The sequence below is a fragment of the Ascaphus truei genome, chromosome 8 (genome assembly GCF_040206685.1).
Source record: "Ascaphus truei isolate aAscTru1 chromosome 8, aAscTru1.hap1, whole genome shotgun sequence".
NCBI classification, from domain to species: Eukaryota; Metazoa; Chordata; class Amphibia; order Anura; family Ascaphidae; genus Ascaphus; species Ascaphus truei.
Genome location: NC_134490.1, coordinates 20,483,901 through 20,497,661, shown reverse-complemented (window position 1 = coordinate 20,497,661; position 13,761 = coordinate 20,483,901). Strand labels below are relative to the sequence as shown.

The window sequence follows — 13,761 nt, the reverse complement described above, 5'->3', positions numbered from 1 at the left end:
GCTATTAGTTCACTTAGGTCCTAGGAGGCACAGCTATGGACACTGGTAGAGTTGTAGCTAATTATTATAATTGTTCAATAATATGTAGGATGCCACAGATCCACTCTTCTGTTTTTAATAAATTATTACTAGTATTGCCTGCATGGGTTAATTACAGACATGAGATATCCAAATTTATATTCTTATATATTCTTTTCATGTACATATTCTCATCTCTAGCTTATTTTAAGCAGTGCGTTCTAGGAGCAGTGTCTGACAAACAGGACATCAGTTTCTTGGAAGACCAAGTGATGGCCAATCTTGGACGACTTGAGTCCTGACGTGTGTCCTTATAATTGGCCAACATTCTATTCTTCTTGCATATGCCTCAATTTGTTTGAGAGGACCTGAAGTGTCCAAGGAGGTCCAAAAAAGATCTTTCACCTACCTACCTGCTGAGAGAAGATCTCTAAGCCTTGAATTTCTTCTTCAACCTTTATTTTCTATATTACCAACTCAGAAGTTGTCCTCAAAATAAACTCATGGACATGCCTCCTAATATTTAAAAACAAATGATAGTTGGACCCGTTTCACTTAATGCCCTGAAAAAGTAATTTAATTAATGATTAGTGAAACTGCACAAAACAGCATTTTCATTCCATTACCCAGCATTCCCTGAAATTATTACATTAAAGATATACAACACAATAGTGAAACAAATAAGATCTAAATAACGTTAGCACTGCAGTGCAATCTTTGATAGCTCACCAGAAAACAACATTTTGTAATAAATCTCATTGACTTTCTTAAATTAATGAAACCATGCTTAAATTAAGGATTTGGGCCTGCTTTTGTTTCTTTGAAACCAAGCATGTTTTATTTTTCTTTAGGGCCTCTGCAAACCAAGTATTTCCTCTACCTCCATCCCACCCTGTTTTGCAAGACCCAATAATACTAAGATATTGGGGGAGAAAGATTTTTTTGCCAGTGCAAGACTCTGTTGAACCCTAATTTCTAAGACTTTCACAGATAAACATTATAAAATGTAGTAGTTAACATTTTCTGAGTTCAGAGCTTAAATTAACTTTGACTAATTCATTAGCTAATACAGTATTCTATTACCGTCCAATTTTTTAAACCAATGCTGTCCTTTTCCGACTCAGCTTGTGGGTCTCAAGTTAAAACCTTCTTTCTCAGATACTTTTCTTAAGCAACACATGATGGGCCTCCATGATTCTCAATTGGTGGGCCACTGCCCAATAATAAGATTGTCTTTGCTATTTGGCTCGTTATTTTGGTCTAAAATAGCTAGGTCACATTAAGTCATTATCCACATGCATGGACAATAATCAGGTTAGTATTTGGTATAAAATAAGAGGTCTTTATTGAAACGTTGGTGGAATTTAAATGGACCATTAGTTGGTGTTAAATATATTGCTGTTTCGAATTTACTCTGTTTGGTAGAAGCATCATATACAGCTGAAACCCGTCTCTTTTTTTTAGCCATCTGTCAATAAATTCTTTTATATCTCAACTTACTGAATGAAAAAAAAATTCTATTTTACAACAATTAATACTAAAGATTATGGTGTTTTGTACAGTATTTTGATAGCTGGTACCACGCCCCATGATTTTAGTTGAGAAACAAAAAAAATCCTATTTAAATTAAGAGACAGATTGAAAATGTTTAACCTTCATAATAAGAAACAGAGAAATTCATGTTGTGTCTTTAATTCTACTGTTCAAATGTAATAAATGCCGGTTTTGCCATCTCTTCTATATTTAGAGACTATCTTGATTTTCAGCATATCTTAATTCTTTTTAAGTAAACTTTCAAAGCCAGTAATAAGATGCAGCACTACACATTAGCTTGTATGAAAGTTCCCAACAACGAAAGGGTTATATATACAACTAGCATGTTTTGCTGTAGTCTCCGAAGATGATGGAAAGTGGCTTTGAAAAAAATGTCTCGCCCGAACACCACACTCAACATCCCGTTAAAAATGTACAGTGACTCCATGGGATACCTTCAAATCAGATCCCTGGCCCAGTTAACCTGTGCATATCAAATGGAAATTATTGGGATTGCTCTAATTTATTTATTTTTTAACTAGACATATAGATATTTATACTATATATAAATAACATTTAATAACGGCAGACATGGCAAAATAGAAATATTTTATCTTGAAGAGTAAAATATTCACCATTACCACATTTTCCTCCGGGACATCGTGGTAATCCCCCACAGATTTAGGGTTGAAAACTACTACTCTAAATAATGGGATTTATTAAAGAAACAATAATTTATTTATTTTTTTAACCATAGGTGCCTTTATTTCTCATTATGTTACAGCAAACCGGGAAACAGCGTTTGTCCATGCCATCAGTTCAGCTGGAGTAATGTACACTCTGACCCGAAACTGCAGCCTCGGAGACTTTGATAATTGTGGCTGCGATGATTCCAGGAACGGACAACTTGGTAAGTTGTTCCCAATTGAACAGATGTCGTTTAACTTCATTCCTCCAGAAAACCCAACATGTCCCGTTAGAACGCAGAAGACCACAGAGTTTCTATAGGATTCAGTGGCAGTGTTGGTACAGACTATTACAACAAATCCTGCCATAACGCACGAGGCCTGTGGCTGCTACATCTGGGCTAAGATGGTTTTAATTGCTCCTCAAGCATTGTATATCAGGTAGTAATCCCAAAATACAATAGAGGCATTCAAATATGTACAATTCCACTCTTTACGCAATGATCGCGCCCCAAAACCGAAAGTATTTCCAACAGGTTCAAGAGATGCTAACTTCTAAAGACAATACAATTTATAAGTGTAAAGATGACCGTTTGCCAGTCAACAGGAAACACACTGTACACAGAATTCCTTTATTCTTTGGCTGTAGCAAAAGTAACAATAATAATTTATATTTTTGTGTAGCGCCTTTATTCCAATACAAGGTTACACATTATAAGATCCAATTCTTATCCATTTATCTGTTTTAGAAGGATAAAAGGTTGAGCCCAACCTTCCAGGGATTTGAACCGTTTGAATAGATGTTTCAGTCATCCCTCTTGCATAGGAAACCCTGATATGATCAAAGGGGGTTATCTGCATCCAGTCCCGATAAAACCATTGTCCTGATAACCCCCTGATCTGGTCACATATGTTTTTAAAATGATCTAAAGCTACGCAGATTGCCACCAGATGTAATGTCGGCTTTTAAACCGGGCTCTTCCCTCAACTTAAGATGTTGATTTAACGTGTTCTTAAATTGGACTCTTCCTGTTTGTAGGAGGACAAGGATGGTTGTGGGGCGGATGTAGTGACAACGTGGGGTTTGGAGAAGCTATTTCCAAACAGTTTGTGGATGCGCTGGAGACCGGACAAGATGCAAGAGCTGCCATGAACCTCCATAACAATGAAGCGGGAAGGAAGGTATATTTAGCCATTGGTTTCTTTAGAACCATTCATTCACAGCTGTCTATGGTTTTAATTAGCGAATCTGCCAAAATCAGTTTCCATGATTTTTGCTGATGTTACCCCCAAAATCGATTTCACGGTGTAAAATCCGCAAACGCATTTGGGTAGTTTCAATCCGTGCGAATTCATCAAAAACTTGCCATTGGATGGAACCCGTGGACGGATTTGCAGAATCCAATCCGCGGATTCAGCAATCCGCTGGCGGATTCTTAACCCGTATTATTGGATCTGCGGATTTGGTGCTACAAATCCGGGCTACGGTTGCGGCAACCACGGAGTGTATTGGTAATAATAATACAAAATCCACAAAACGCGAATCGCCCTTTTCGACATTGATCTGCTGAGATCCGCGGACCAACGGAACCTGCCGATCCGCTGCGGATCCAAACTCGCAAAAAAAAAATGCGTCCATCTCTGGTTTTAATCACAGTACAGGTAAAGACCAATGATAAAGTATCTGGCCGTGTTGGCGGTAATTTCCTTAAACGTGCAGTCCCGTCTATGACCATAATGAACCAATAAGAAGCTGTGGTTAAGGGGACTTACGATAACTAGCAGATTATCGCAACGGGTGCTCAGCTAGTCAGGATGTGCTGCAGAATCAAGGATCGAAAAGCAGAGTTCCCATGCTTAATGAAGACATTTATTATGGGATTTCAGTTCAGTCCTATATATGGATCTTTCTCAAGATCTTGAAACATGGACTCTTCGATCCTTGATTCTGCATAATGAACCAATACCAATTACATGTTTTAAGAGGTTAACGACCATATTCACTAACCTGTGGTCTGCCATAAGACACTGTTCAGTGCCAGAAAACACTATTTACTTGGGATCTACTGCTAAAACTATAAACGCATGCCCACATCCTCTCCTGTCTTTTGTACCTACCATCCGGCCTTCCTGCCTCTCACCTTTCGCCCCTGCAATATATCCTAAACATTGCTGCTAGAATCGCTTCACTCTCTCCTAAATCTGCTTCAGCTTCTCTGCTGGTAAAAAAACCCTCTCCTGACTTCCTATTAAGTCCTGTATTTCGTACAAAATTCTCCTCTCTTTTAAAGCTACAGACTAAGCAATATCCTACAGTACGTGTTTTTTTTTAAATAAATCAGTTCTGTATGATGAGAAAATACTTGTAGCAGTTACATTAAAAATGTCGATTTTTTTTATTATAATGTAACAAGCATTTTTTGTTTCTGTAGCAACCAAGTCACATCCGCTTCTTCTCTAGCAGTGCACCAATTGTATCTAGTGACTGCCTGGTCACATGATCTTCCCCACAGAACTTTGCATCTTTGGTCCTCTTGTTCTGCACTGACGGTTATTTAGTCAACCCCTGAGCCGAATCTTCGCCGATTGATCACAGGAGAACGGATTGATCGGCAGCTTGGACTGCTGCTTTAAGGCTCTGCCCTTCCTTATATCTCAGCCCGAATTTTACCCTATACCTCATGTTCTTCTTAAAGAAGAAAACCTCCTGTCTACTCCTTTTGTATATAAAGCCCTCTTCCCCCTAAGACCCCTCACTTCTGCCACAAAACCTCTGGAATGCCTTTCCCCTGAATCAGGGCCGGCTGGGAGTTTAGCAGGGCTCGGAGTTTGTCGGGGCCTCTTACCATCCCCTACTGCTGCAACACGTCGCCATGATGACGCGACATCACGTGATGCACAGGGCCGCTTGTCCTGGCGTTGTCATGGCGACGCAGCATCACATGGTAGCAGGAGGAGATGCCGGCACTTACAGAGGCCCTGTGCTCTCACCTGGCTCAGGTAATCCCTGTTTAAATGTTGTAGTGGTTAATTAAACATTAACATTAAACTGTGATTACTGAAGTTGGGCCGGGGGAGAGCGCGAGGCCAGGTGCAGTCACATTGATGGCACCGCCATCAAGCCTGCACTGTATATCTGCTAAGCACCTTCTGTCTCCACCTTCAAGGCCCAGCTCAAAATTTACCTCTTTAAAGCAGCAGTCCAAGCTGCCGTTTTTAAAAAATTATTATTAATATTTTTCCCCTTTACTATGTGCATCAATACAATCCACAGAATGATAAGTAATTAGCTAAGTTGCCGATCGATCCGTTCTCCTATGATCGATCGGTGAAGATTCGGCTCGGGGGTTCACTAAATGGCCGCAGAGGAGTATTGACTCAGTATCTGTGACTTTGTAAAATGAATGCTATGGAAACAAAAAAGGCTTGTTACATTATAATACATTATACAAGTATTTTCTCTTAGTACAGAACCGATTTAAAAAAAAAAAACAACACGTAGGATATTGCTTGGTCTGCAGCTTTAATGAAGCATTTCAGTAATTTCAAAGTAAATTCCCCTTACATAGTTACATAGTAGATGAGGTTGAAAAAATACTTCCGTCCATCAAGTTCAACCTATGCTAAATTTAGACAACAGATACTTTATCCTATATCTATACTTACTTATTGATCCAGAGGAAGGCAAACAAAAAACCCCATTAAGGGGAAAAACAAATTCCTTCCTTACTCCAGGAATTGGCAATCGGATTAATCCCTGGATCAACATCCTTCCCATGTATACTTATTTGGTATATCCCTGTATACCTTTCCCATCTAAAAAGATGTCCAACCTTTTTTTGAACAAATCTATTGTATCTGCCATCACAGTCTCCATGGGTAATGAATTCCACATTTTAACTGCCCTTACTGTAAAGAACCCTTTCCTTTGTTGCTGGTGAAATTTTCTTTCCTCCGGCGTAGGGGCTCGGTTATCGCATGTTACCTTTAATGCTTGAAGTGCCTATCCACATTATTTCTCATTATTTTGTTGCAGTTATTACTGCTGTGAGGCGCTGTTGACATGGGTGGCGATATACAAATTAACTGTATGTAATATCTTTGTAAAATACAATATATATATATATATATATATATATATATATATATATATATATGAACCTAAATCTGGATAATTGATGGGCTTAAAATAAGACGCCTATAAGGATCTTAACATAATTTCTCTAATTTATTTGCGTTAGCATGTTTGCAAATAATAGGCGAGGTAGGCAACAATAATTGTGCAGTCTCAATTAAATTGTATATTTCATAAATAATTAAAGATGAAAAGGAGTTGGTTTATACAAGTTCAATTGCACATCTAATTTATATATATATATATATATATATATATATATATATATTATTTGAACATTAATAACATTTATGTGTACTAGATTTAATTATGTGATCTGCTACCTTGTAAACAGTGTAACTCGAAGACTTGTGTTGTTTGTTTGAGAAATGTCTCTCTCGTTTCATTCAGGCAGTGAAAAGTACCATGAAAAGGACATGCAAATGTCACGGCGTCTCCGGAAGTTGCACAACACAGACCTGTTGGCTTCAGCTGCCCGAGTTCCGAGAAGTGGGCTTCTATCTGAAAGAAAAATATCACAAAGCCCTGAAAGTGGATCTGTTCCAAGGGACGGGGAACAGCGCTGCCAGTAGGGGAGCCATAGTGGAGACATTCAGTTCCATTTCCAAAAAGGAGCTCGTTCACCTGGAAGATTCCCCAGATTACTGCTTGGAGAACAAGACTTTGGGACTTCTGGGTACAGAAGGCAGGGAATGTCTCAAGAGGGGTAAGACGCTCACCAAGTGGGAAAAGAGAAGCTGCAGGCGCCTATGTGGAGACTGCGGGTTGGCCGTGGAGGAAAAGAGAGCAGATATGGTATCCAGTTGCAACTGCAAGTTTCACTGGTGCTGCGCGGTTAAATGTGAGCAGTGCAGGAAAAGCGTGACCAAATATTTCTGCGTCAAAAAGGAAAAACGTGAGCGGAGCGGAGGTGGCGTTACACGCAAGGAGGAAACCAAGCTCAAGAAGAAACTTTAATCTAGCTTTAGATCGTCCCATAAACTCTTTGGTTCAGAAACGACAGCACACAGAAGTGGACATTCAGGTTGGGTCAATCCAGCTCGTGTGTGAAAACACTTGACCGACTTAAAGTAACATTTTAGAGAATGTTTCTAATGGGTTGGAAAGGGGATCACTAATTGTATGTTATATAGAGATCTTACACCTCTTGTACATTGACATTCATTTTTGGAATGACTTGTAGGAGATATTTAGTATGTATCATAGATTATTAGGAAATGAGACAAGTGGGGGGGGGAAAGAATATACAGTACCAGGAAACCATCAGCAAGGTTGTTATAAATAATGTTTAACCTCTTCCGCCTGTAAGGCAGCGGACGTCCACTTCAAACAGCTAAAAAGATGTGGAAAATGGCTTTACTAGTCAAAATGAACCAATACACGCCACTTTTTTAACAAGCTACATTCACATACAATAAACGCAATCCTCATCCCCCCCCCCTTTCCTTACTAATATCAATTGTACATTTTAGAGCGGTCAAGAAATTGATGCTTAAGAGAATTTTCTCAACACATTATAATTATTAACAGTTAGGAAAATGCTCTACAGCTACAGTACATCATTTTTAGATAATAAATAGATTAAAGGCTCCTATCTTTGCAAGTGGACACTCCAACTTCCCCAAAACAGTGACAGACATTAGGCCTTAATCTATATTGTGCTATAGCTGCCATGGACTTAACTGGCGCTTTTCATGCGGGAGCGCTGGATTGGCGCCATCACCCTTTTTGTAGAACGAAGCCCATTATATAAACTGTGGCTTTTACTGTAAAGATAAAGCACTTGTTAGGATAAGTAAAAGTCCTAGCTACTTATAATGCAGTGAATTTATTTTGATCTTCCATTGCTTCAGATGCCAAAATTATATTGTAAGCTTTCGGGCAAGCATCTATTGATAAAGTCAATGTACAACACAGCTAGGGCTTTATAAGAACCAATTATTAATCAAGTATAACTTGTATTAGTCGGTTGGAGAAATGATGGATGTTCGTTTAATATTCTCTGTTGCTTCTTGGCAATTCACATTGCGTAGACAGATGTTAAAGATGTAAAATATGTATTTAATAATATAGGAGCTGCAATAAACGCATCGATGTAAATAGCATTTTTCAGGCACTAATCCCTGCCTCAGTGATTTTACAATCTAATTTTTAGTGCCTGGAGCAGAGGTAAATGACTCTCAAGCTCACAAGAAACGGACACTGGTTTCCAAACTAGATACACCATCCAAGTCCGTGACACAACCACTGCACCACTCCCGACTTACGTTAGAACACAAAGGGCCTGATGCATAAACGGTGCTAAGCCTTTAGCTCTCCTTCACTTCCATTTCAATGAACGGGAGACGAGGCGTGCTGAAAGCTTTTGCAACATTTTGCGGATCTGGGCAAAAAGTGAGCTATTTGTAGTAAAGCGTGGAGAAGAGCGTCATTAGTACAACTTTTTGGGGGAAAAGTCACTACGCACTGATGTGTGGTATTGCACCGTGATTTGTAATAGCCTGCACCGCCATTTGATGATCCAGCCTAGAAGTATCACCCCAACACTTCTACCAACTATTAAAGGGCCCGCCAATAATCCCTAATATAAGTGATTAATCATTGACAGAAGCAAAAACAAAGTTGTCTGAAGATTTCTACTTACCGCATGTAAAAGGTGCATGCTACCTGTCCATTTTTTAAACAACATTTCTGGCATCCCAGTCTAGTCCATATTATAGAACCCAATCAGCTTTGCCATAATCTGTTATTGACTCCACTTGTGTTTAGACAGTCAATGTAGTTTCAAGAGAAGCAATGCGTAAGATATGTAGAAACTGTACACCAGAGGTGGACCAACTCCAGTCGTCAAGGGCCACCAACAGGTCAGGTTTTTAGAATATCCCTGCTTCAGCACAGGTGGCTCAATCAGTCGAAGACTGAGCCACCTGTGCTGAAGCAGGGATATCCATAAAAGCTGGCCTGTTGGTGGCCCTTGAGGACGGAGTTTGAAACGCATAGTTTAAGCACAGCATACTATATGTAGTCCTTACGGAAATGTACCGTAACAAAGCAACTTGATAAATTAATGCAAAATTGTCTCGCTTCAATGTAGCAACACACTTTGCTCCACTTGCTATTTGTAGTGTCTATAGGAGACAATAGGAAGAAGTTTGATGCTGATATATAAAATTCTGCATCTTTGTGCATTTTTTTCCCCCCCAGTTTATTATGGTCGAAAACTCTCTGGCTAACAAGCTGCATTACATATAAGACACTTGATACAGATGGTGTTTCTAAAACAGATTGTTTGCACAAATATATCCCAAGTGTGTAAATTGCCATCTTTAATGAAACCTTATTCCGTATACCCTTCTTTTACTAACCACTAATATTTGGCCTAGCATGTAAGAAGCAAATGTTTGTAACTATTTAATGAAGCTGTACATAGAAAGTTAAGCACTTTTATGTTTAATTTATTGCACAGGTACTGAAATGTATACATAATGTCTACGCTTGTCATGTACTGTATATAATTCTGTAGGTTTAAACTTTTCTTTAAATAACCTTTTCTAATTGGCATTTGATACTAGTTTCAGCACATAAATAGGGGGATGTGATGTATCTCAGTAGAGTACTTTTTTTCTTGCATTGCGCACAGTTGCATTAGTTTACATTTTGGGAAGTAAATGCATGTTTAAACTGCTGAATGTATGGCTGAAACTTCAGACTAACTAGAACAGGTGTGTGCTTTGTAATTTGTTTTTCTGTAACGATATAGTCAGTGCAATAAATTCAGAGCCACAGAAGGTGCTTGCTAAACATGTCCAAGTCTCTCTGGTGATGGCATCTTTTCATTTGAACCATGTGGCAGGGTTAATTTGACCCTCTGCCTTCATGTACGAAAGAAGGAAACCTTGGAAGTATTTATTGCAGAACAAAATCCTTTCTGTATGATCTTTTCCTTTGATATATTTGGTGCTATTTATTGCATCAGTTTTGCAGTCAGGAGACTTATAAATAGCCTCCAAAGGACTATGAGTCTTAGATCAGAAGCAAAGTGGGCACAGAATTGATCATACTGTACAGAAAGTGTAGTCTAGACATGAAAGGCTTTGCTGGAAATCTGTCTTTTCAGACATATCTTTAGGTTTTCGCCTTTCTAACCCAGGATTAAGTGATTGGTACGTTCTCTTTAAACACCAAATATCTCATCTATTTAATCTCATCATGGTGTGCATTTATATCTTCAAAGGGGATTTATAACTAGGGGGTTGGGCTGACTGGACAAAGCTTGATGCAAGTTCAGCCTAACACTATTACAGAGAATTCTGTTAAAGATGCAGTCTAAATGTGTTTTTTTTTAATGCAGATTTTCTATTAGGTTAAACTTATTCAAAATTATTTATGCGGTTTACAATGATTATTCTCACTTCTCCCCACCCCTGAGATCCGCTTACGAATGTGTGGGGCTGTCGACCGCTTTTTTTCCCCCTTAGATATAGAAAGGGTCGAAAGGTGCGAAGAGGAAGCAAAGGAGGGAGGATTAGCCATGTTCATGATATTAAAAATCAAAACTGACATGGAGTCAGGATGTTCGGTTCGAAAATGTGAAGTTCGATTGAAACACAATTCAAGCCAAAAGCCTCAAAGCTGATCGGTGGAGTTATTATTGCTTTCCCAAAAAAGAAATTTAAAAAAAATGGTGAACATTTCCAATTCTATTTTTTCTCTCCACATTTTTAAAGCCCCAAACCAAAAAGAGTTGCCAAAAACCCACATTTTTTTAGCCCCAAAACACTAGTAAAAGTGCCCACCTTTTGTAGCCAAGGGGCCAACATAACAGCAGTTCTCAAAGAGAAGCAATTGGAAGAATATATCTTTCATATATAACACTGGCATTGTACGCAGTGCTGTACATAGAACTTCGCAGGAATACAGAGTCGCTGTCCCGCAGAGCTCACAATTTAATTTTGATGCCGAGGCACATGCAGATTGAGCCTCGATGTCACAAGGAGAGTAGCGGACACTCATTCCGAACAGGTTCACCCACTTCAAAGACCGACATTATCACCAAGCTGCTCCTCTAACTCTTGGCAAGGGAATGCTGGTTTCAGGGTCTGTAATGAGAATGTGAAAGAGAGACAATACAGTTAAAAGGATGGGGAGTTTGCCCAAAAAAAACACTGGGATGACACGATTTATCGGAAGAGCGCGAGATGGAAACGCACCACTAATGAAGGAAACATTCTGTCTATCGCAGGGGTGGACAGCTCCAATCCTCAAGGGCCACCAACAGGTCAGATTTTCAGGATATCCCTGCTTCAGCAAAATGGTGGCTCAAACACAGATGGAGCCACATATGCTGAAGCAGAGATATCCTTAAAACCTGAACTGTTGGTGGCCCTTGAGGACTGGAGTTGCCCAACCCTGGTCTATCGGGACATAAACCTCTGTGGTTTTGCAGGTACAGACACTTTAACCCTGATACCAGGGGATTCTGTGATGTCACGGAGGGACACCTACACCCAGAATTTATTGACTGATTATATTTCCCCCCACTTTTTTTTTTTTTTTTTTAATCAGCATTTTTCTGTACCCTTTGCTTTGAAGGACTTCGCTTCCACCTTGAGGCAGCCGGGGAAGATATAATGCGGTTCTGTATACTCTTTGTTTTCTTACCTTGATATGGCTTTTAACAGCTATTCACATCATACATGGTCAACCAGGTTCTTAAATGAAGACAGGTGGATGCAATAAAGAAAATGTAATCCGTGTCACACATGTGTTTGCAGTGGGTCGCAGACAAGGGGATACTCAGGACAGACATTAATATTAACCACGACCTTTGCGCGGACAAAAAAAAAAGGGGGGGGGTTGGGAGTTACACCAGGTTTTTACGGGTTGTGTGCTTTGGTTTTATTTGTTATACATAGGTAAAGAAATCGTCACAATCCCAATTCCTCTAAACATGAGATCCGGGTGTCGCACTGCTGCTTTTACCAAGACAGGCCAGTATCTGGGTACGATTCAACGCTTCCTTGTCCCATATCACTGGCTCCCTTTATTTGAGGACACTGGAAAATGCGGCTCATTCTTCCTCTAGCACGTCAAGTTTTTATGCCTTTCAAAAGCCACCTCATTAAAAGCAACGTTCATCGTTTTCTTACACACCTCACACAAGGATAGCAAGAATATGGGTAGGACAACACAAAGCCCAGAGCTGGGGGGGAAAAACATGGATATCAATGCTCAAGTTTTCTCTTTTCAGGCTCACACATTCACTGTTTGTGTTTGCCTGTCTCGGCCAGCAGGCAGCCATCAATGGCTTTCATAAACAGCCTAGTGTGCCTTCCTACTCGCTGTAATAAACAGATGTATTGTTGCCTTGTGGCATGAACTTGCTGCATTGCTTTCCATTCACCACAGTGCCACCTGCTGGCAAGAGCAAAGCACTGCTCGCCCTCCTATGGCTCCACTACACCAAAACCATGCGGCGGACTTTGTGAACAGTTTTTATTTCTCTTTGTCCATGGGAAACAAATACTAGCAGCAACCACTTAAGAATGCAGCGGCCTGAGGGGGAAGTGGAAGGGGCACAGGTCGAACCAGCCAAAATTACTATGGCACAAAGCCATTGTAAAGAGCACTTTCTATAGAACGCTGTAAATTAATCTGTTGGTGAAATGCATTGTAAATCCAAACAGATTCCTTTATTTATTTTTTTATACACAGCCCTCATACTTAACGGCCTTAATTACACGTGTCTTTAGAGGAGTTATTACTCTTACAATTTCAATAATATTGTACTACACACACGTTGGCGTTTGCCCCCTATGAGGATTTTGAGTACACTATATTATATGTTCACTTGTTTATTTATGTCTATTAACATTTTATTGTTTTCTGATGTTTAGTCCTATGTGGACATATATAAATCATGTCAGCTGATGGTTAGCCTCTGGTCATTGGACCTTTTGTAGAGATATTGTGTATCTCATGGCTTAATAGTCCACTTATCTTTTTCCAGTGAGTACTAGACATAGGATCTTTTTAGGGCTCCTCTGGAAACTACCTTGTTAAAATGTTATTTACATAGTTATAGTTACATAGGAGATGTCGAAAAAAGACATACGTCCATCAAGTTCAACCTATGCTAAATTTAGACAACAGATACTTTATCCTATAACAATACTTACTTATTGACCCAGAGGAAGGCAAACAAAAAAAACCCAGAGTCATATCATCCAATGATATCTCATAAGGGGGAAAATGCAATAAACCTGCTATTGGACCAACTATGGTGTGTGGTTATTGGAGAGGAGTATTGCCTGTGGGGACCATCCTGCATTCAGCAGGATCCTGCACAGTAAAGAGATGGAGAAAACCTGCCCTGTTGCTGATCCCAAA

At 39.5% G+C, this 13,761-nt stretch overlaps 1 protein-coding gene across 2 annotated transcripts in view; it reads left to right on the top strand.

Moving 5' to 3' along the window:
* The window catches only part of WNT8B (Wnt family member 8B), a 44,059-nt gene extending 34,801 nt beyond the window's left edge, over positions 1–9,258 (top strand). The window contains exons 5-7 of one of the 2 annotated variants that reach the window (XM_075610745.1): positions 2,336–2,461; positions 3,277–3,419; positions 6,763–9,258. In XM_075610745.1, the coding sequence (XP_075466860.1) occupies positions 2,336–2,461; positions 3,277–3,419; positions 6,763–7,329 (836 nt within the window). In that variant the 3' untranslated portion in view covers positions 7,330–9,258. The remainder of the gene's footprint in view (positions 1–2,335; positions 2,462–3,276; positions 3,420–6,762) is intronic. The other variant, XM_075610746.1, reaches the window with a different exon arrangement.
* The last annotated feature ends 4,503 nt before the right edge of the window (positions 9,259–13,761 follow it).